A 23,029-nucleotide genomic window follows, 5' to 3' on the forward strand; every position below is an offset into this window, starting at 1 on the left:
CTGAATGAATGATTTATATAGAGACGAATCAGGAATACAATACAGATAAATATAGTTGCAATAACATTGTCATGTAGATAAATCGTCATCATAATATAAAGTATAAATTAAGAAAAGTAGTGAACTAATAGTGCATTCCACTCTTGGACATGCCACTGTGATATGTTTTCTAATCTCCTAGCCCCGGCTGGAATCCTTCGCTGAGAGGAAAACAGTGAAATGTATCTATATTATTAGTTTTGAACGATGACATTTTCCCCTGATAAATAATCTATGTGCGCTGTTATCACTTTTAAAGCACATTTTGTAAACATTCGAGTGTATTCTACTTGGTGGGATCGAGCGCTTGTGTCTGAGTGAGAGTTTTGGGTGATCTTAATTAAACTAAATACACTGATGTTATGCCCTTGACATGTACCTCTGTTCCCTCCTTAAATCAGTCATCTTTGTCTCACTTTTTTTGGGTGCTTTCAATTGTAAATCGAGATTTTTTACTATCCCATTTTCATTTACTTCTTTTTCACTAGAGCTTATATGATTCAAATGTCTACTGAAATCGCCGTAAAACCATTAAAACTAAAACGTGATTAATGAGAATGAAGACATCAAACATTGAAAACTGCAATCTCAAACTGCATTCAGAGAACTACACAACGTTTGGAACAGGGTGAACATCATTAATGAACATAAAAAATACGCCTTTACGAAGTGCTAGTGCTGACCGAACCGTCAGCCAGTTACTAGGCGAAATAAATTTAACAAATGTGACAAAACCAAAATTGGGACATGGAATGTCAGGACCTGTGCCCAAAAAGGAAAACTAAACAACATTCTAAAAGAAATGAAACGGCTCCAAATAAATATTCTTGGCCTGGCAGAGATGAGATGGAAAGAGCAGGGAACCATGTCAAAACAAGAAAACAACATGACATATAAGATCATATGGAGTGGTGGAACCTCTTTCCAAAAAGGAGTAGGGATGATCTTAGACCAAACATCAACCAAATTTTACAAAGGGCACGTAGCAATCTCAGACTGAGTTTTGCTGGTTAAGCTAAGAGGACCTGTAGTTGACACCAATATTATTCGTTTATGCACCAACAGAAGAGGCGACAGATGCAGATATGACAGAGTTTTACCATTCACTAGACAAAGCAAAACGAATGTGTAAATCACAAGAAGTCCTTATGGTAATGGGGGACCTAAATGCTAAGATTGGCAGAGGCAGAGATGGTGACATAATCGGACCACATGGACTCGGAGACAGAAATGAACGAGGAAACATCTGGGCAGATTGGTGTAGAACAAATAAATTAATGATTTCAAACACCTGGTTTCAACAACACCCAAGAAGAACCTGGACATGGCAATCACCAGGGGACAGAGCAAGGAACCAGATAGACTTTATAGCAGTATCATCAAGATTCAGAAATGGCATATTAAATTGCAAAACCTACCCAGGCGCCGATGTAGACAGTGACCATGTCCCAGTTGTTTGTACAGTAAGGATAAAGTTTAAAGCTATTCAGAGAACAGCTGGTAGAATAAAGAGGGATTACAGGTTATGCAAAGACAATGGCATACAAACAAAAATGAGAGAAGAATTTGAAAATGCACTCATGATACAAAGCCAAAGTGAACCTGATAACGAAAAATGTGAAAAACAATTTGATATATTCCAAAAGTGTGTCAAAGCAACTACAGAAAAGCATTTACCAATAGCTCAAACAAACAGCAAAAAGGAATGGATGACAAATGAAATTCTAAACCTATTTGAAGAAAGACGAAAATGCAACAGAGGGTCTGCAGAATACCAAACATTGAACAACCACATTAAATCCAAATGCATCGAGGCACACGAGAACTATCTAGACTGGAAATGCTGCGAAATCGAAAGAGAATACAAACCCAACCCCCAACAAGCTCACCAAAGAATAAAAGAACTATCAGGGAAAAGGAAAAGCAAAGCAGCAGGAAGTTGTATCCAAAACAAACAAGGGGAACTGCTATTTGAAGAACAACATATAGAAAGCCGATGGGTAGAATACATAGGCGAACTGTACAATGATCCAAATAGAAATGAACCACCACTGAAATTCAAAGAACCATTAAGCGGACCAAACATCACCAAAAGTGAAATTGAACATGCCATGGAACGAATGAAGGATGGTAAAGCAACAGGCCCTGATGAAATATCTGTAGAGGTATTAAAAAGCCTAGGAGATCTAGCAATTGATGAACTTCACATATTATTCAACAATATATACAATACTGGGAAAATTCCAGAAGATCTCTGTAACTCTATTTTCATAGCAATACCAAAGAAAGCAGGTGCAGTCAGATGCAAAAATTTTAGAACTATAAGTTTAATAAGTCACATCAACACAATACTGTTGCGTATAATTATCAACAGGCTAAGGAATAAGATTAACCCCGAAATCGCAGAAGAACAATATGGATTCCAACCTGACAGAGGGACAAGGAACGCAATATACCTCCTCCGTGTTTTAAGTGAAAGAGCTATACAGGTTCAGACCCCACTATACCTCTGTTTTGTCGACTACAAAAAAGCTTTTGATAGAGTACGCCACGAAGAAATACTAAAACAACTGCACTCCATTGGCGCTGATGAGAAAGACCTCAGACTCATGCAAACATTATACTACACCCAGCAGGCATCTATCAAAATCGGAAACTCTACAGGAAATTGCCATTCCTATTAAGAAAGGAGTCCGTCAAGGGTGTGTTGCCTCACCAGATCTGTTTAATCTATACCAAGAAACAATCATGAGGGGCATAAATAATATGGAGGGAATAAAAGTAGGAGGTCACAACATAAATAATATAAGATACGCAGACGATACGGTACTCATTGCAACATCAGAAATCCAACTTCAAAAGATTGTTGACAAAGTGGTAGTAGATAGTGAAGCCAAGGGAATGGAAGTGAATATCACCAAAACAGAATGCATGGTAATACAGAAAAACCCCGAAAACAACAACACCTGCAATATAACGATTCACGGCGAGCAGCTTACCAACGTAGAAAGTTTTAAATACCTAGGTTCAATAGTGACAACAGATGGAAGATGTAACCGAGACATACGAGCAAGAATAACTCAAGCCAAACAGGCCTTCATGGACCTGGGAAACATTTTGAAAAACAAACAGATGTCGTTCGGGATTAGATTCCGAGTCTTGAAGTGCTACGTGTGGCCAATCTTGTTCTACGGATGCGAAAGCTGGACTACAAATGCAGAAACACAAAAGAACATTGAAGCTTTTGAAATGTGGTGCTTGAGAAGGATGCAGAGAATATCGTATACCGCACACAAAACGAACGAAGAAGTGCTAAAACAAACATACCAACAAAGGAAACTAATGCCCTTAATAGTGGATCGACAACTATCCTTTTTCGGACACATAGTAAGGAAAGATAAGAATGAATACCTGGCAAGTTGTGGAAAAATACCTGGTAAACGCGCCCGGGGGAGACAAAGAAAAACACTCATAGACCAACTGAAGGGCTTCACCAACCTAACAATCCAAGAGCTGTTTGAAAAAGCAAGAGACAGGGAGGAATGGAGAGAGATAATTCATGCAGTATCCGAAGCCTGGACCAGGCATGGAACCTAGAAGAAGAAGAAGAAGAAGTGCTGTTAATCCTTATGTACAATTGTGGCACGTGGGGTCTTACCCAAAAAAAAAAGAACTTAGACACCCTGGATTCCCTTCAAAGCAAACAATTTAGAAGACGTTTTGGGATACATTGGCCAGACAAAAATCAGTATTGATGACGTGTATGACATTATACAGAGTACAACTAGTCCGTACGCAAATAAAACAGCAAAGATGGAAGCTGTTCCGACGAGATGAAAATTTTCCAGCACAAACCTCAGCGGATGATTACTTCAAACAAGGAGCCAAATACAGAGGGCGTACACCAACATCACTTCCAACAACATTGAATCAAGATCTAAAAAAATATCAAATAGATTTAGAAACTTAAAATGTAGAACTGATTTCAACAACACAATGGAAAATCCAATTGCCTCAGCACCTTAACACACATGATATCCTTCAAAAGCACTGGACAGAGATTTATGGAAACAAATTACTAACTGGACACTAGAAACGGACTGATACACTCGAAGTAACACACAAACATTGTTCATGGCAAGCGTTCATAGAGATAGCGCAGTCATATTCATAATATATGACTCAAATATGTAGAAATTGCCGTAAAACCGACCATTAAAACTAAAAACAGACAAACGGCGCGACATAATACCGTTTTAACGCAGTGGCTTTTTTTATAAAGACTTTAATTAGACATTCTTACAAGTCTTGTCTCTTCAAAAATAAAGCGACTAATTCTTTAATTTCCACAGCGCCGCTGGGAGGGCAAAGGATTGTCTGAAAGACGTGAGAAGAGACTGCAAGGACAAGTTTGTCATGATGATGGTTGACTATGATTCAATGCCCAGGGTTAACAAGGTTATGGAGCAGTGTGAGTATCCAACTGTTTTGCCGTACTCTGAAATAAAAATTTTAAAAACAACAAACAAATAAAACAAAAAAACAAACAAACAAAAATTATACACGTTTTGAAAATTTTGGCCGGAAAACTCGTCCTTATTCTAAAATATCAATCGATAAATGAGCCCCATCTTGTCAAAAACTTCCCGGAAGTCCCAGGTTTGAGGAATTTTGACAGGACGGGGATCATTTTAATAGATCTATATGTTTTTTTTTAATTTCAGAAAGTTTTTTTTTATTGTTCAGAGTGCGGCAGCTTGGTAACAATACTTTTTATTTTCATTAATCATAAAGATGTTACCAAGCTGTCCATACTCTGAACTCAGTCACCGGTATTCAAAAAGAACCCCAAAAACCCGAGTTTTATATAGCGCTATATCCAATAAACGTGCTCAAAGCGCTTTACAAAGGGTCGCTGACCATCAGCAAAACGCAACATATAGAAAGAGATATGGCATGGCGCCTGTTAGGCGATAATACATTTTTTTTCCGAAAAAGACAACGCCGTCAACGGCCAGGTACTCATTTTACGACTGAGTACGGTACACTGAGAGAATGTGAGTAAAGAGTCGTTTCCAAGGACTCAACTAAGCTCCGAGCGAAGCTCGAAACCGGGACCTTCTGATCCAAAAGCGAATGTCAAACCAGAAGACCACATAGCCGCACACTTAAACGATTCTATCTTGACATAGCTCATGGAATCTTTGTCTGTGTTTGGATGGACTAATCATTACAGTGAAATTCGTATTAAGTCAACACTCATAAAGTCAACATTTGTTGAACTCTCTCCTTACAAACTGTAGGAAAATCATAAACATTTGTCACATCCAACATTTCTCTCAATCAGTTACCTTTTGTATATTACAAAACGTGAAGAATATTTTTTATCACTTCATGCTCTGTTGCAGAGGCCACGTTGGTGAATAAAATGAGGTATAGCATGTTCTTGTTCCTTTTGAGTTAGAGTTCTAAAAAAAATCACGTTTTATGTTGGAAGGATACGACATTTCGGTAAAACCCTGAAATTGGCGGTAAACAGATAGCTAAAGTTAACACCTCTTATATGTCCCGTATTTTCTGTTTTTTATCTAAGTGTGTTCCAATAATAACAGATAACGTTACTCTGAGGTCAACTAATCGTGCTGGTCGGTGGCATTGGCTTTATCGGGATTCTACTGTAATCTGATAAACGATATCAATGATACAATTGTTTTCGATTTGGGAAATTATAGAGATTCATATTTTAATCACATTTTAAAATTGTTTTACAGGTATGTACGGACACGGTGATGGATGGGAAAATGGTATGACTGACTATTATTATCTATGTTTGACATTTAAATCTTTATTCTTTAATCAATCTTTCCCTTTATTTCCGCCTTTTAAAAGAGATTATATGAATGTTCTTTATCTTTTTTATCAATAATTAGGACCGACTGCAATTATTATTTTCATTATCATCATCATCATCATCATCATCATCATCATCATTATTATTATTATTTATTATTATTATTATTATTATTATTATTATTATTATTATTATTATTATTATTATTATTATTATTATTATTATTATTATTATTATTATCATCATTATTATTATTACAATTATCATTATTACATTACTACAACTAGTACCACTATTACTACTACTACTACTACTACTTCTACTACTACTACTACTACTACTACTACTACTACTACTACTACTACTACTACTACTACTACTACTACTACTACTACTACTACTACTACTACTACTACTACTACTATTACTACTGTCATGGTCTCAAGTGAGTAAAGAGCTACTCGACTATGCATAAAGATATATGTAGAATGAGGCCCCAGAATTTACTAGTTACTATAAATGAAAAACAATTAACGATTTGTTTACAATGAAATAAAAATAATGATGAAATTTAATTAAAAGAGATAAACAGTGATCGTGGCAGTTACAAATAGAGATATGAATATTTTACGTAACTTATGATAATATGTCAGGTTCGTAAGTTTACGTTTCCAGGCAGTTGATGGGCTTGGATGATCTATTCCTCTGATAATAGGATTGGACTCGTAAAATTCCGCTTCCAGGCAATTGGTAAGAGGTTATAGTGTAGTACAGCGGGCTTGGGTTTGATCCTTGAAGATTATACAATCAAAGTTAAAAGCTCCGGCGTCTTAATGGTGTAGATATAATATCTACAAAGTCCCAAAAGATAAAAATCTTACAATATATATATAGGAATAGAGTGACTGGCCGTCCGGCATAGATTGTGGAGAGAAAGTGAGTGTCGAATGTTAGACCTATCAGCTTTTATAATAAGTGGCTACGTGACAGAATGTAGAACGAAAAGTATTCACTAATTAGAAATTAATTCGAGGGAAGGCTATAAAAGGAAAGACGATCTAATATTAGAAGGTAAAGTTTATCTAAGCCTACCGAAATATAACTGGAGTGAGATGAATTCAGTTCTTAATAAAATAAAATTTAATAAGATAATTGTGAACAACCTTTACTGTGACACCACCCACCCACGTTTAAAATATACTCTTTAACCATTATGGGAAAGATAGATTTTACAAACGGAAGTAAATTTACTATCATGATACTCTAGCATTAATCCATTGTTATGATTTGTGCTACAATTAAATTATTTATTAACTAGACATGGAAATGTTTATATTAACGTAGGTATATGAATGGGCGACAATAACAATGAAAGATTGTGATTACAAATCATTGTGATGAACGACATGATGGCAATGTGATTACAAATCATTGTGATAAACAATAGTGATGGTAATGAAGCATGATTTAAGTCGATGATATGAAGGTAATTTTCTGAATGAAATGAATGAAAATGTAAATGGAATATTGACATTTCAATTATTAATCATAAATGAGTGAAAATTCATAACAATAATAGATAAAGAGAAGATTTCCCAAATCATGAATGGGTATGGTATATATATCCAAACAATACTCAATGTTACATTAAGTTGGGTCATCATGTTTACAAATAAAATTATCGAAATTGTGCGTTCTGATTTGGCATAGTTTGCGAGGTAACTAACAGTATGCATGGGAGGTTAAGTTATACCCTTCTCATGTGTTTATACTAATCGAGAAAGTAGGTCGGCGTGAATATTTTCACAGCCTGGTATGTGAGAGATACTGAAAGTGTAATTTTGCAAAAATAGACTCCACCTTAGTACTCTACTATTATTCATTTTGTTATTTTTTATGTACGTGAGTGGTTTATGGTCCGTTTCGACCACAAACTCTTTTAGCAGTAGATATCTGCTGAATGTCTTTAAAGCAAAGACGATGGCTAGTCCTTCACGCTCTATTACAGAGTATCGTGATTCTCTGTCCAATAATTTTCTGCTTGCATATAAGCAAGGCATTAGAGTTCCCTCATGCTCCTGTAATAGTACACCTGCGATGCCCTTATCAGACGCGTCAGTTCTTACAACAAATTCTTTTGATATGTCGGGTAATTTAAGAATTGGTTCTGAACAGAGTAATGCCTTTAATTGGTTAAAGCTATTCTGACACACTTCTGTCCAAACAATTTTGTTCGGTGACCCATTCTTTGTCAGATTTGTTAGCGGTGTCGCGATGTGCGCGAAGTTGTAAATGTATTGCCTGTAAAAATTTAGGAGCCCAAGTACTTTGCGTACTTCTTTTTTGTCTTAGGTGGTTGCAATTGTGCGATTTTTGTTTGTTTTTCTGTCTCGGGTGTCTGTGTCCCATGACCAATGGTATGATTAATCCTGCATTTGAAGCTTCGATATTAGTAAACATAGGTTGCGACACTGTGTCTCTATCAAAATACTTTTTTAGCATATTTGCATGGAATGTCTTTGTTGTGTTGTTAATTTGAATCTCGTAATTAACATTAGATTTTACTGCTGTTATTTTGAATGGTTCTTTCCATGTAGCTAAAAGTTTACTCGAGTCATCGGGTAAGAGTATTAGTACTTTGTCACCAATCGCAAATTTTCTCGATTTGCTTTTGCGATCAGAGTATTCCTTGTATTTCTCTGCTTTTTTAGTGACGGATTCCTGTGCTAGCTTACACGTGTCCTCTATTCTGTCTTTCAGGTTTCTTACATATTCGTAAGCAAACATAATTTCGTTATTGTCCTCCTCATTTCCTTTACAAATATCGGCTACTATATTGATCGGGCCGCGAGGTGATCGTCCATACATCAACTCAAATGGGGAGTAGCCTGTAGATTCTTGGGGTATTTCTCTATATGCAAATAGGATTGCTGGTAAGTATCTGTCCCAATCATCTGGTTTTTCTGCTGACACTTTTCTTAACATATTCTTTAGAGTGCCATTAAATCTTTCACAAAGACCATTTGCTTGGGGGTGGTAGGGAGTTGTGAATGAGTGTTGGATTCCCATGAGTTTCATGGTTTCATGCATCATATGTGATGTAAATTGGGGTCCATTGTCCGACAGTATCTCATTTGGTATGCCTATTCTAGTAAAAATTGTCATCAATGCTTCAGCTATGTGATCCGATGTAGTTGATTTCAATGCTATCGCTTCTGGCCACCTGGTTGCGTAATCGACTAGTGTTAGTATGTGTGTATGGTTTCTATCTGATTTTGTTAAAGGGCCTATAATGTCAATTGCAACTTTTTGAAAAACTTTTTCAATAACTGGGGTTGTCTCTAATGGCAATCTCGGTATTCTGCCTTTTGCGACTCTTCTTTGGCATGTGTCACACGATTTCACATATTCTCGGACGTCTTTAGTAATTCCAGGCCATGTGAAATTCTCGGATATTCTCTTCAATGTGGAAGAGCTCCCAAGATGTCCAGAAGTTATTGAATCGTGCGCTATTCCAAGGATTTTGTTTCTGTAAATACTCGGCGTGACCAGTTGTTTAGCTATTTTGTTTCTTTTCCTATGTAACCTGAACAGAATATCTTTTTCAATGATGTATTCAACTTTTGATTTCGTCCCTTTGTTTGCGATATTGAAATATGAAGTTAAAGTCGGGTCCTTTTTCTGTTCTTCGATGAACGTGTTCCTGTCAAATTGTTGTGGTTCTAGAGAAATAGTCATTGGCTTCTCTGTTGTCTTAGTCATCTTTCTTGTTTCTGCTAGACAAGCTGTTTCTTGGGTTAATGACCATTCTTTTACATCTGTTGGGTTGTCTTTAAGACCTTTTATATTGCCAACAATAACATCAGCGACGGGGTTGGGAAGTATACAGCATTCCACTATTCCTGTATAGTATGGGGTTTCTATGTACACATTAGCTGTTTCAAAGGTTTCGACTGTGCCACTGAATGTGATGCATTGTACCGTTTTTCCAGTTTTGTCTTCGTCATTGATCAAAGATGCTTTTATTCCTACTGTACTGCATCCTGTGTCTCTCAATATTTTGCAATCAGTTCCATTAGCTTTGCCTTCACAAAAAAATAGCGATCCTGATTTGTGAGTTTGTGTTAAAAGTGACATACCTTTCACGCAATACACATTTATATTTTCTCCTGACATTACTCGTGTCTGATTGTTTACACCTGTTTGGAGTGATGCATTTGCAGTTTCTTTTGGATATCCCACGATTTTGTAACATTTGTCTGCTGTGTGGCCTTTCATTCCACAATATTGACATTTAATTATAGGTTTGTTGGTTTTCTTATACTCAGTATTATTGTCAGTGCTATTTCTTGTTTTGTTTTGATAGGGTCGGCTATGGTCTCTATTGAACTGTTTGTTCCATGGTTTGTTACTATGGTCATCCTGTTTCACTTGCGTGTTCCGAGTGATTGATCGGCTCGTTCTATTTGAGTACTGAACTTTAGGTGTACCTGGACTCTGAGCAGCGGCAGCGTAGTATGGTTCCTTCAATGTTCTGCTAAGGGGTGTCAATGGATGTGCGCTGTTAAAGTTTTCTGCGTAGATTTTTAATTTGTCCAAGTTTTCTGGCTTTCTCTCTTTAAAGAATGCGACTAAATCTGGGTTGCAAGCTTGATAGATTCGATTCTTCAGCGTGAGATAGTAAAGGCCTGCAAAGTCGTCTTGTTTTACGTTTGCCAACTCAAGCCACCGATTTAGAAATTGAGTAATTCGGTTCACGAATGTATTAAAGTCTTCTCCACTTTCCGGTTTTGCAGTGTGAAACCTTTCCTGGTAACCATCTTCCGTTAATCTAAATCTTTTTAGTAGAGCGTCTTTAATTTTTCCATAGTCATCTGCATCTTCAGTTGTTAAGGTATAGAAAACTTTTAGCGGTTCTCCAGATAAGCAGTTAATCAAGGCTGTGGCCCATTTGCTTTCTGGCCAACGATAACCTTTAGCCTGAACTTCGAATCGGTGTAAGAAGGATTCTAGACAGTCTGAGCGTTCATCGTATGTTGGCATGCGTGGAAGTTTCACGAAAAATTCATCACTATTATTATGTTTTCTTTCATGACCGGTTTTTGTTTTTTCAATTTCCAGCATCATTTGGGTCCTTTTGGTTTCTTCTTCTGCTAAAGCTATTTGTCTTTTTAGTTCCCTTTCTTGGACTCTTTCTTCTCGTTCTTCTCTACGTATTCTTTCTTCGTGTTCTTTTTCTTCTCTACGAATTCTTTCTTCGTGTTCTTTTTCTTCTCTACGAATTCTTTCTTCATTTTCTTCTCTACGAATTCTTTCATCGTGTTCTTTTTCTTCTTTACGAATTCTTTCTTCATTTTCTTCTCTACGAATTCTTTCTTCATGTTCTTTTTCTTCTTTTACTTTCTCTTCGCACCATGAAAATATTCTTTCCTGGGGTATTTCTAAGTCCTTTGCGAGACTTAAGTATCTTTTATATGCTTCCATGTTGCAATAAATTAGTTACGATGTTTTATATATATTATATTGACAGGATACTGTTACTGACTGTTTTATTTATTTACACTTACTGGAATGAACTGTTCTATTTTTAGAAATCTCTCTCTCTTATTTCAACTTATTATGTATGTTGAATTTGATGCCTTTTATCGTTATATCTTATAAAGCAATGTGTCAATACAATGCGGAGTTATTATGACTTGTGTCAATAACAATGTGTCAATCGCGTGTACTCTAAACTATGTTACTACGAAAAATGTATCACCAATGTGTGTGACTCGTCGTTAGTTTGTGTACAATTATTCGCAATAACGCTAATATACTAGAGTGTGATAACAATAATAGGATGCCAAAATAATCCCAAGTTATCTATCACTAAATATAACACGACGGCTAGTAGACTCCTTTTATTATTATTTAGTTTTTAAAGACTCACTTTTCAGAACATAATATATAAGTGGTTTTCGGTAACAGTAATATGCCAAAAATGCATTTAAAACAAATCACTATGCAAAACAAATCACGATGTCTATAGTTACTATGTGATGCCCAACTCATGTAAAAGAGAATAATGAAGGATATATTTACCAACTCAGTTCGTGGCTGGGACCTCTCTCTTGTTCAATGGTTGTTCAACAATTGTAATTAGGCATTGAAGAGTGTTTAGCAGTGATGTCTGAAATACAAAACAATAAAATATCGTAAGATTTACAATAGTTCCAAAATGTGTTCACAACACTGAGTGATTGGATGACAGGTGAATGAATCGTTATGGAATGTAAACATATTGAAAACAATTCATGAATGAGGCAAACAACAAAATGAAATGAGTGATATAATAACAAAGTGGACAAGGAATGAATGAATGAATGAAAAACTGAGTGAATAGATGAATGAATGAATGGATAATGTATGAATGAAAGAATGAAGGGAGGAATAAATGTATGAATGATTGGATAAATGAGTGAATAAACGGATGAATGGATGAATGGATGAATGAATGAATGAATGAATAAATAAATGAATGAACAATGAATGAATGAATAATTTATAAATGAATAAATGAATGAAGGAATGAATCAATAAAATGCTATTCAATTTGAATGAAAGAATGAATGGATAAATTGCTATTCCATTTAAATGAAGAAATGAAAAAGAAAAAAAATTAATCCTGTAAATAGGGAGTTCAATTAAAATATGATCAAGTGGGGCAATTAAGAGTTTTACAATTTAAACTTTAAAGTTAGATGAAATAGATATAAGTAACTAAATAAATTCAATTCTTTATATGTGTCCCCTCCAAAATGTCATGGTCTCAAGTGAGTAAAGAGCTACTCGACTATGCATAAAGATATATGTAGAATGAGGCCCCAGAATTTACTAGTTACTATAAATGAAAAACAATTAACGATTTGTTTACAATGAAATAAAAATAATGATGAAATTTAATTAAAAGAGATAAACAGTGATCGTGGCAGTTACAAATAGAGATATGAATATTTTACGTAACTTATGATAATATGTCAGGTTCGTAAGTTTACGTTTCCAGGCAGTTGATGGGCTTGGATGATCTATTCCTCTGATAATAGGATTGGACTCGTAAAATTCCGCTTCCAGGCAATTGGTAAGAGGTTATAGTGTAGTACAGCGGGCTTGGGTTTGATCCTTGAAGATTATACAATCAAAGTTAAAAGCTCCGGCGTCTTAATGGTGTAGATATAATATCTACAAAGTCCCAAAAGATAAAAATCTTACAATATATATATAGGAATAGAGTGACTGGCCGTCCGGCATAGATTGTGGAGAGAAAGTGAGTGTCGAATGTTAGACCTATCAGCTTTTATAATAAGTGGCTACGTGACAGAATGTAGAACGAAAAGTATTCACTAATTAGAAATTAATTCGAGGGAAGGCTATAAAAGGAAAGACGATCTAATATTAGAAGGTAAAGTTTATCTAAGCCTACCGAAATATAACTGGAGTGAGATGAATTCAGTTCTTAATAAAATAAAATTTAATAAGATAATTGTGAACAACCTTTACTGTGACAACTACTACAACCACTGCCACTACTCTTATCATCAATATCATCATCCCCATCATTTATGAAGAAAAACGTAAATATAAAGATAAAATGGAAACAAACCTTAAAAATTCAAATGCATCGCAGGCGTGGAGGATGATTAAAGAAATGGGTGGCGTTAACAACAAAAAGACCGATTTTAACAATGACACACATATGAATATCGAGGAATTAAATAAGTTTTACTGTCGATTCGACACCATTGACAACGTACTTTCAAAAATTAATATCATAACAAAAAATACGTCTCCTCCGCCAGAAATCGAAGAAGAGGAGGTCATCAATGTTCTTAAGTTATGTAAAAAGAAAAAAGCACCAGGTCCAGATGGACTTAGTGGGGAACTCATTTCAAACTGTAACAACCAACTAGCTGTCCCTTTCTTGCCTATTTTCCAACGTTCAATAGATGAACAGAAAATCCCAATTATATGGAAAACATCGACTATAATTCCAGTACCCAAAAAGAATCCACCAACTCAGCTGAATGATTATAGACCTGTTGCGTTAACATCAATTATTATGAAATGTCTGGAAAAAATTCTGAAAAGAGAGCTGTTGCAATTTATATATGACCAACACATACTTGATCCATATCAGTTTGCCTACCAACAAAATCTTAGTGTGGAAGACGCACTCCTCACAGTGATGCATTCAATATCAAATCATTTGGATGTTTCACCCGCGAACTACTGCCGAATCCTATACGTCGATTTTTCGTCTGCCTTTAATGCCATGAAAACCAACATATTAATCAGTAAACTGCATGCTCTAAACCTTCCCCATTACCTCATCAACTGGTATAACAACTTTCTCATCGATCGCCCCCAACATGTCAGAGTAGGCTCAAATATATCATCAGTAAAAACTCTTTCAAACGGATGCCCACAAGGGTGTGTAAGCTCACCTCTACTTTACATCCTCTATACAAACGATTGTGTGGCTAGCTTTGATAACTGCCAACTCATCAAGTATGCTGATGACACCGCAATACTCGGCCTGCTCAATGATTCCGTCTCCGAATTTAAATACACTGAGCAAGTTAGTAAATTCAGCAAATGGTGTGCCGATAACTGTCTAGAGCTCAATGTAACAAAAACAAAGGAACAACTGTTTGATCACAGAAAAATAGGAAAAAGAGCAAGACAAATAACAAAAATTAACAATCAGGCGGTTGAAACTGTTGAAACGTTTAAATACCTTGGTGTAATTATAGATAACAGTCTAAGATTTGAATCGAACACCAAAAATGTCATCAAAAAATGTAACCAGCGCTTGTATATACTCAGAAAATTAAGGTCTTTCAATGTGAACAGAAAGACCATGATACAAATCTACAAGTCATTAATATTGAGTATCGTTTCGTTTGGCATCACAATGTGGTATGGAAGCTGTGGAACAAAAGAAAAATCCAAACTACATAGAACCCTCAGAGAGGCTTCAAAAATAATTACCACCGACCTTAGAAGCCTTGACACAACTTTTATTAATGCAGTTGAGAAGAAATCTTTTAACATTATCAACGAAAAGAGGCATCCGCTGAGCGAAAAATTCCAACTTCTGCGCTCCGGAAGACGGTATCTAGAAGCAAAATGTAGGACAAATCGACATAAGACAACCTTCATTCCAACCGCCATAAAATTAATTAACAAATCTTTTGTGGAAAAATGAGACAACCAATGAAAATAACGAGAAGCAGTGTCGTGAATCATCATCATCGACATTGCCGCCGTCGTTATCATCATCATCATCATCATCATCATCATCATCATCATCATCATCATCATCATCATATCATCATCATCATCTCATCATATCATCATCATCATCATCATCATCATCATCATCATCTCATCATCATCATCATCATCATCATCATCACAATCATTGCCATATTCTTAATATAAGACACTATATTTATAATATGGTTATCTGCCGTCCCAGCAAATATATCGTATCGTTCTATCTGTCTGTCTGTGTGCCTGTATATATGTATGTATGTATGTATGTATGTATGTATGTATGTATGTATGTATGTATGTATGTATGTATGTATGTATGTAGGCATGCATATACGATGATATGCTGGTTTGTATGTATGTCTGCATGTATGTATGTATGTATTTATATGTGTTTGTATGTACGCTCATTTCTTTTGTATACATGTGTAGAAACAATGTGCAAGCGTGTATGTTCGTGTATGGCTGTGTCTGTATTTGTAAATGTGTTGATGTTCATACCATGAACCAAACTGAGCATTGTTTACCTCACATGAATTGCCTTTAATTTGGACAATAAAGATTATTAATATTATTATTATTATTATTATTATTATTATTATTATTATTATTATTATTATTATTATTATTATTATTATTATTATTATTATTATTATTATTATAATCACTATGTGATTTTCATCGGCAGGCCCCCATTATGGAAGTGCCCAGTCTACAAAAGCGTTGCCAATCCTTGCCCTGCTTTTGGCCACTGTTGCCAAGATGGTCAGCCGTTTCTAATGATCGTTTGGGTCACTTCATAAGCGTTCACAAAGGCTGAAATCATTCTCATTGATTTTTTAAACTGTAAATAATGCAGAAACACCAATGAAAAAGACATATTTTTATATTTTATGTTATTCTTGAGAGTAACTTTTTTTCACTCAAAACCTATTTTATATACTATCCACGGTCTTTCTGTTTAAAAATATCTGCTAAAAGCTACGAGTAGATCGGTCGTTTTTCTTGTTATCACTTTCTGCGCAAAACTAACAAGTTGACATCATTTTGATTATTGTTTTGAATGAATCATATCTCTATTTTTAAAGGAAATCTATTCTCAAAGGTTTGTTATTTTATATTGATTTCAGTATTTTATACACGTTATCCTATAAACCAGTTCTTTCTATTTCTTTCTTTTTTAATCTTGTTTTTATTTTTGTATAAATTTCAATCGTATTTTTTAAAAAAAATAATTGTTCTTGTTGTTGACGATAAATATTGTAAATTCTTATATCTTACGAATTATATGATTATTTAGTGAGTATTATTCTGAACTCGGCGACTCAAACTAAGAGTTAGAATTATTACAAAAATGAAAAAGGAACGCTTCAACATTCAATATGATGGCCTTTTAGAATAGGACAAGATAAGTTAAATAGCTTTAAATAATCATAAATGATTGTTTTTTTTAAATAGAAGCTCCGACCAAATCACGAACTTACAAACATTAACAAAAAATAATGACTTCTTTACTCTTTCGTAAAAAAAATGTTCATTAATTTTCCCAATGGATGACAAACGTGAAGTGTCATTATGTATTTGGTGCACGAAAATAATTTTTTTTCTCTCAAAGAAATCAAATAGAATAGACGTGTAGGTCTAATGCACTAGTTTCAAAAGCCACACACACTTTTTACAAAGATATGAGGTGCTATTTTCATGAAAGGATATATAGTTCAAGTTTACAACTCTTAACATGTTATAAATACATGTAGCAGTTCTTCCTTAAATCGTACATAGTATTTTCATTGTAAATTATTGCGATATACAATTCCAAGACAGTAATTGATTCCTTCATATTCGGATGAGGGACTGTATGATTATATAATCATGATATCTGAAGCTTTTTCATTAAATCTTATTTTCAAAAGGCGCGATTAAATAAACTGTTTCTTTGTTGCTTTCTTGCCCCCCCCCCCCCCTCCTTCCCAACCCTTCCTTCTATCACACAATAAATTCATGATATGCGACTATGTGGTCTAGTGGTATGACACTCGCTTTCGGTTCGGAAGGTCCTGGGTTCGAGCCTCGCGCTCGGCGCATAGTTGAGTCCTTGGAAAAGGCTCTTTGCTCACATTCTCTCACCGTACTCAGGTGTAAAATGAGTACCTGGTTTTAACAGCGTTGTCCTTGTCCGAAAAAATGTAATATCGCCTAACAGGCGTCATGTCCCGTCCCACATGTTAAATGTTGCTGTTGAACAGGGACCCCTTGTAAAGCGCTTTGAGCACATTTAGTGGATATTCCACTATATAGAGCTCAATTTATTTTATTTATTATCTCAATGATCTTTTCAAGAAATGATCAAGGCACGTACCTACAATTGTTTGTTTTCTTGTTAAGGGTTTTACGGCGAATGCAACACATTTAGAAAGAAAATGGGATAGTAAAATTCTAGAATTACAATAAAAGCGTCCAATAAAAAGTAAGATAAAGGGGATCTGGGAACAAATAGGGATCAGATGTAGATTCCAAGAGCATACCATCAATGTACTTAGTTTGAGATCACCCATAAGTCTCATCCGGACACAAGCACAAGATCCACAAGGAGGAATAAACTCAAAAGCCTACATTATACATTCAAAATAACAAATATAAAAATACATAACAGAGATGATTTACAAGGGAAAAAAAATATCATCTCCCAAATCTATAACTTTGCATTTGACTGCCCCCCCCCCCCCCCCCCCCCCCCCCCCTAAGGCCAAGACAAAACAAGTCATCTCATTCCAAATCAAAGACAGAAAGCAAATTGGAAAACAGCTATAAGGGGATAGAAGACAAAGTAAGAGCCATCCTGTCCACCATGGGAGGCCAGGAACCCCTCCCGCCACGTACCTAAAACAAGAACTGATATGAATCTTTAGAATAAAGACTCAAATACTAAAAACAGCAGGTTTCCGGCACAAACACCTTCTTCGGGCAAAAGAAGAAAAAAAAAGTTAAAACGTTTCAAATTTTCTGTCACCGGCTCAAAAAGAGTTTTGACTCCGGAAACAGTTATCAAGTCACTCCTGGGTGGACCGATGGGTCAGAATGAAGAGAGTCGGAAAAAGAAGAAGAAAGAAAGAAAAAAATGAATTTAAGACAGAAAAGAAGAAAAACAACTGAGCTTGGGACCGATGTCTTCTCCTACTGACTGGGCACAATCAAGATCCCTCCCACCACCGAGAGAAGACATTGGGTTGGCGGTCAACAGACTACTGTCCTGTATTTGTCTAATGGCAGCCTGTATCAGTGGGATCTGGCGGCTCGCCCACTTGCACTCGCTGTGAGATCGATAGCGGAATATCTGACTGAAAATTTCATTGTGACGCAGCTGTCGGATGAGGCTCGCGACAGTGCATGGAAGTGAAAGTGGAAGTATTTACCCACTGGATAGATCGTCATTGTAGTTTGATCATGAAACGCTGCTTCCGACCAGGTTTATCGGAGACCCCAAAAGATGATTTATAAACTGAAACAAAACGAAACAGAAAGAAAGACAGAAAAGAAAAGAAAAGAAAAAGAGATGAGCTGAGGATCCCTGCCAGGACCAGGAAAAAAAAACCCCGAGCGACTTCAATCCAGAGAAAAGATGTGAGCAAAATATTAAAAAACAGGAGGGGGGGGGGGGGATCCTATATAAGGGGGAGAGAAGACAACACAAGTCACCGTGGAAATAGGATTGACTTATATTAATTTTCCATGTGCCCGAGGTCATTGGTCACATTGCAAAATGTGCTCAAATTGACTTACATAGTAAAAAGTGTTCACAGTTTTCGTAATGTGTAACTTCGCTATAGGTCTTATTTATTGTTCAGCTTGACATACGGGTATGATTACAAATTTCATAAACAAAGCAGCGTGATGAAATTTATTTTAAAATATCCAATCCTTGGACAGCAACAAATCATGGACGAAAACCCTGAATATAGATCGCTTCCATCCCTTAAGTAGAAAGCTACAAAAGACGGGAAAAGAAGGTAGATAAAGTGACCTCCTCACCCACAATAATAGAAGTCAAATGGGTGATTTTGGCCTTTGTAAAACTCATTTCAAGATAAGTCCATACGATGCAAAAGGCACACTGTGCCCTTCACCGCAAATCTTATACACATCAATTTTACCACACCACACTAATCCTGTCTCTAGGTATCACAAGAGAGAATTTATAAATATTTGAAGTTGACTTTTCTTACTATCGATATTCATAAAGCATTCTGATAGTCATGGAAAACACTTTTAAAATTTTGAAAATCCATACATAAATCAGAAATTGAGAGCAAATTCATTTTCAAGAACTTAGAATTTTTTTGCTTGCCAATTGATGTAAGAAAATGTTCCAACTTTGACGTCATGTATAACCACTAAAAAGATTCATCATACTTGTGATACACATTTTTAAAGCACATTGACTAGGTAAATAAAATATAACAAGATTTGAACCAAACACAAATTTTTTCATAAATCTACCGTCTGTTGAAATTCCCCCAAAACACTCGCGAAACTAAATGTTTTGGCCTCCAGCATAACGACATAGCATATTCCATATACTATATTAACATAATGATCATACACAAGGACATGCAACGGGTACAGAGTACTCCAGGGAAGAGATCCAATTTTTTTCAGACATTTTCTTCAAATGGTCTTTGAAATATAAAGAAGTGAACCTCAGGAAACACGCAATTTTGCATGTTGGCAGAAAAATAGCTATAATCACGAGCAAAATGTATAAAAGATTAAATATCTCTCAAAATAATGGAGATAGAAGAAAATTATCACAATTATCGGAAACCGGACCTGCTGAATTAAAAAATCATCTTAACTTTTTGGTAAAGTCAATATTTCCTTCTCAAAATTCAACATGAAATCATGAATGATAAGCACACTGTTCGAACCAACAGCATAAAATAATAAATCAACCTCTTAAGAAACCCCTATAATCTCAAGACATCATGTTTTTACTTCCGCAACGTCTGTTTTCACTTGCATTCTACTTTATAGACTTGTCTGGTAATTATATTGCTTGGTTTTGCCTTGGCCCTCTCTGGGATCCTTAACCGAAAAGGTGCAGCAAAATGTATTATTCCTATAATGGGGGACGATTTTTCCACAGCAAATCGTCTCTTTGTATGTTATTAGGAGGATATCGATATATACGTTGGCAGTTGAGTGCTTTCCTCTCATACGGGATCATGCGCATGTGCCCAGCAGGTGTGTCTCTTGTGCCCTCAACCCCCTACCACCCCAAAGTCCAACCCCCTACCACCCCAAAGTCTTTTAGCGCCTTAAGGTCTATGACGCATGACTGTATCCTGATTTCTGTGTTACTGAATGAACTGCTACCCTTTAGATAGGACGCTAGTTTGAAATAAAGTGCTTTCCGCCACACACACCATAAAGACCTAGCCATCCGATTATTTATGATTAAAGTCCCTTTGCTTGAGAGGCGAGTATTTTACGAATTGAGGTATTATATCGCAAATCTCACTAAAACCAAAACTGAAAAAAAAATATCTCTTTATTTGCTTCTTTTCTCGCCTTAAATTTACATCTCTTCCCGATTTAAAACAAAAACACACCAAAAAAAATACAAACAAACAAAAACAAATAGTTGATATAGAGAGTTCGAAGATGACGTCACTCAGGCCTTTGTTATTGTTTTTGCCATCCGCGTTTGTGAGTTGTTCTCACTAAACTGTATTAACCAGACTATAAAAGTTCATGGTTACACAGAGTTTGTGTGTTGGTCCGTTATACTTCCGGATGGCAATGTTGTGAACTCCTTGGCCAAGCGCATTCTATCTATACGTCATCCTATTATCCATTTTGATCCAGTTTAATGGCGTAAAGAATGATTATGTAAATACTACAGATATAACTGCTTCAGTATCCACTAGTCACCCTTATTGTTCCTATACATTGTCTATCACTATCATGAAAGCATCAGAAAAAAAAACTGTTAGAAAACGAAGTGGCACTTCGAAGTCTTATTTCTCCAGTCTTATAACTATTACAAGTACCACTTTTCACAAATAAAATAAACAATAGTAATGCATTTTCAATTTCCTAACACATTGGGACGAATCATTGTGTGTCTTTTGTCTATATATAAACTACAAATAGTGGGTATTCCTATGCAATTGTTTTAATAACGACATTACATCTTTGACCGTAAAAATCTACTTCAGTCCTAACGAGGTCAAACAATCATTTTGTCATAGCAACAACATGGCCGCCATGAGTGGAGAGTCTGTGTATAAATTCGTCCCTTGTTTTTTGTTTAGCAATAAATAAACATCGAGAGATAAATCAGATATGAAAAATATTACATGTAGGGTAAGGAGGGGGAATTACACACCCGGGGTAATTCCACACCCACATTCATTATATTATCTAGTTCTTCGCAGAAAGAATGCAAAAAGACCCAATCTACTGCTCAAAGTTTTAACTGCCTTTGATTTCTATTTCCTGTTCGAACACAAAAAGCAGCCACTTTTACTACTGTTGAATTCTGACAATTTTTCAAGTTTTTACAAGCCCATTGAAGGTAAGTGCAATACTTTTTGTTTTCAAATATTGCAAAATGTTGTTAAATTTTCTTCAATTTTGAAGCTCAAGCTTAATCATTCATCGGATATGTAAAAATTTCCTCCAAACATCTTCTTGATGTCTTAAGTAAGTTGCTTTGCCTATTTTAGATTCATAAATGTCAGGGAAATTCCACACCCTACAGGTTTCGAATTTCTAGTTACTTTTTTTGTGTGAAAATATTTAATCAAAATCCCATGTCAATGGTTTTATTTTACAAAGACTGGCCCCAGTTAAATTCCACACCCTACACGTTTCGAATTTCTAATGTCTTTTTTGTGTCAAAATATTTAATCAGAATCCTATGTCAATTGTTTTATTTTACAAAGAAAAGCCCCAGCTATCATTTCAAGTAAATAGTTATATCCTTATCCATGTTTTCTATTTTTTTTTTTTTTTTTTTTTTTTTTTTTTTTGTATTGGAGCAATTCCACACCAGGCGATTGTGGAATTGCCCCGACATAGTTTACTATTATTTTTCTTAGAAAAGCACATAATTCAAAAGTCTTGGAAGTGTGTAGCCTATTAATCCTGTTTGAATAATAAGCCTTATTGTGATCCCACATGGTGTTACTTATCTATGCCCATGCTTTAGAGCTGGATTTAGAAGGGATTTCTGTCCATGTTTTTCTCCTTTTTCTATAGAGATTGGCTAATCATGGTGATGAAATACAAGAAAAGCCGGTGTCGTATGACCATGCAGATATGGTGAAAGCGATCGATTTCGTTTCATCTGGAGGGATGGGCTACAAATGTGCTGCCAAAGTATACAACCTAAACTGGGGAACAGTCCATGACCATGTCAAGAAACGATAAAGTAGAATAGGAGAAGATAATTACTGCTTACTCAAATCGCGAGACTGCACCCCGAGATCGATCTCCGTCCCTTTGAGTGAATCGAGTGCTCTACCAACTGAGCTATTGGGACCCCCGCCGAGACCTATTGGTCTTATGTCATCGTCTACAAAGATTGCTGTTGTGTTCGTTTCAGACGTTAATTATTGTTCCTGATTGTTTCATTCTCGTTTTTGCATCCTTGTCATGATGGGTGTGGAATAACCCCAAAATGTTGAATATGCGAATCAAGAGAAAAATTGGAATTTATGAAGTGTCGTTCCTTTTTTAAATGTTATTTGTACAGAGTCCAAGTGTGAATGGCTGTGGGATATTTGTATTCTGTTTGTGTGTTCACCTCATCAATAGAAC

The 23,029-nt window shown here is 35.7% G+C and overlaps 1 protein-coding gene across 4 annotated transcripts in view; it reads left to right on the forward strand.

Annotated features, from left to right (window-relative positions):
* The window catches only part of LOC144976958 (uncharacterized), a 75,513-nt gene extending 58,380 nt beyond the window's left edge, over positions 1-17,133 (forward strand). For all 4 annotated transcript variants that reach the window (XM_078921607.1, XM_078921608.1, XM_078921609.1 and 1 more), the window contains 3 exons: positions 4,392-4,510; positions 5,811-5,843; positions 15,894-17,133. In XM_078921607.1, the coding sequence (XP_078777733.1) occupies positions 4,392-4,510; positions 5,811-5,843; positions 15,894-15,985 (244 nt within the window). In that variant the 3' untranslated portion in view covers positions 15,986-17,133. The remainder of the gene's footprint in view (positions 1-4,391; positions 4,511-5,810; positions 5,844-15,893) is intronic.
* The last annotated feature ends 5,896 nt before the right edge of the window (positions 17,134-23,029 follow it).

Source organism: Berghia stephanieae, chromosome 7, assembly GCF_034508935.2.
Source record: "Berghia stephanieae isolate SIO BIC M18660-M18661 chromosome 7, UCSD_Bste_1.3, whole genome shotgun sequence".
Classification (NCBI taxonomy): Eukaryota; Metazoa; Mollusca; class Gastropoda; order Nudibranchia; family Aeolidiidae; genus Berghia; species Berghia stephanieae.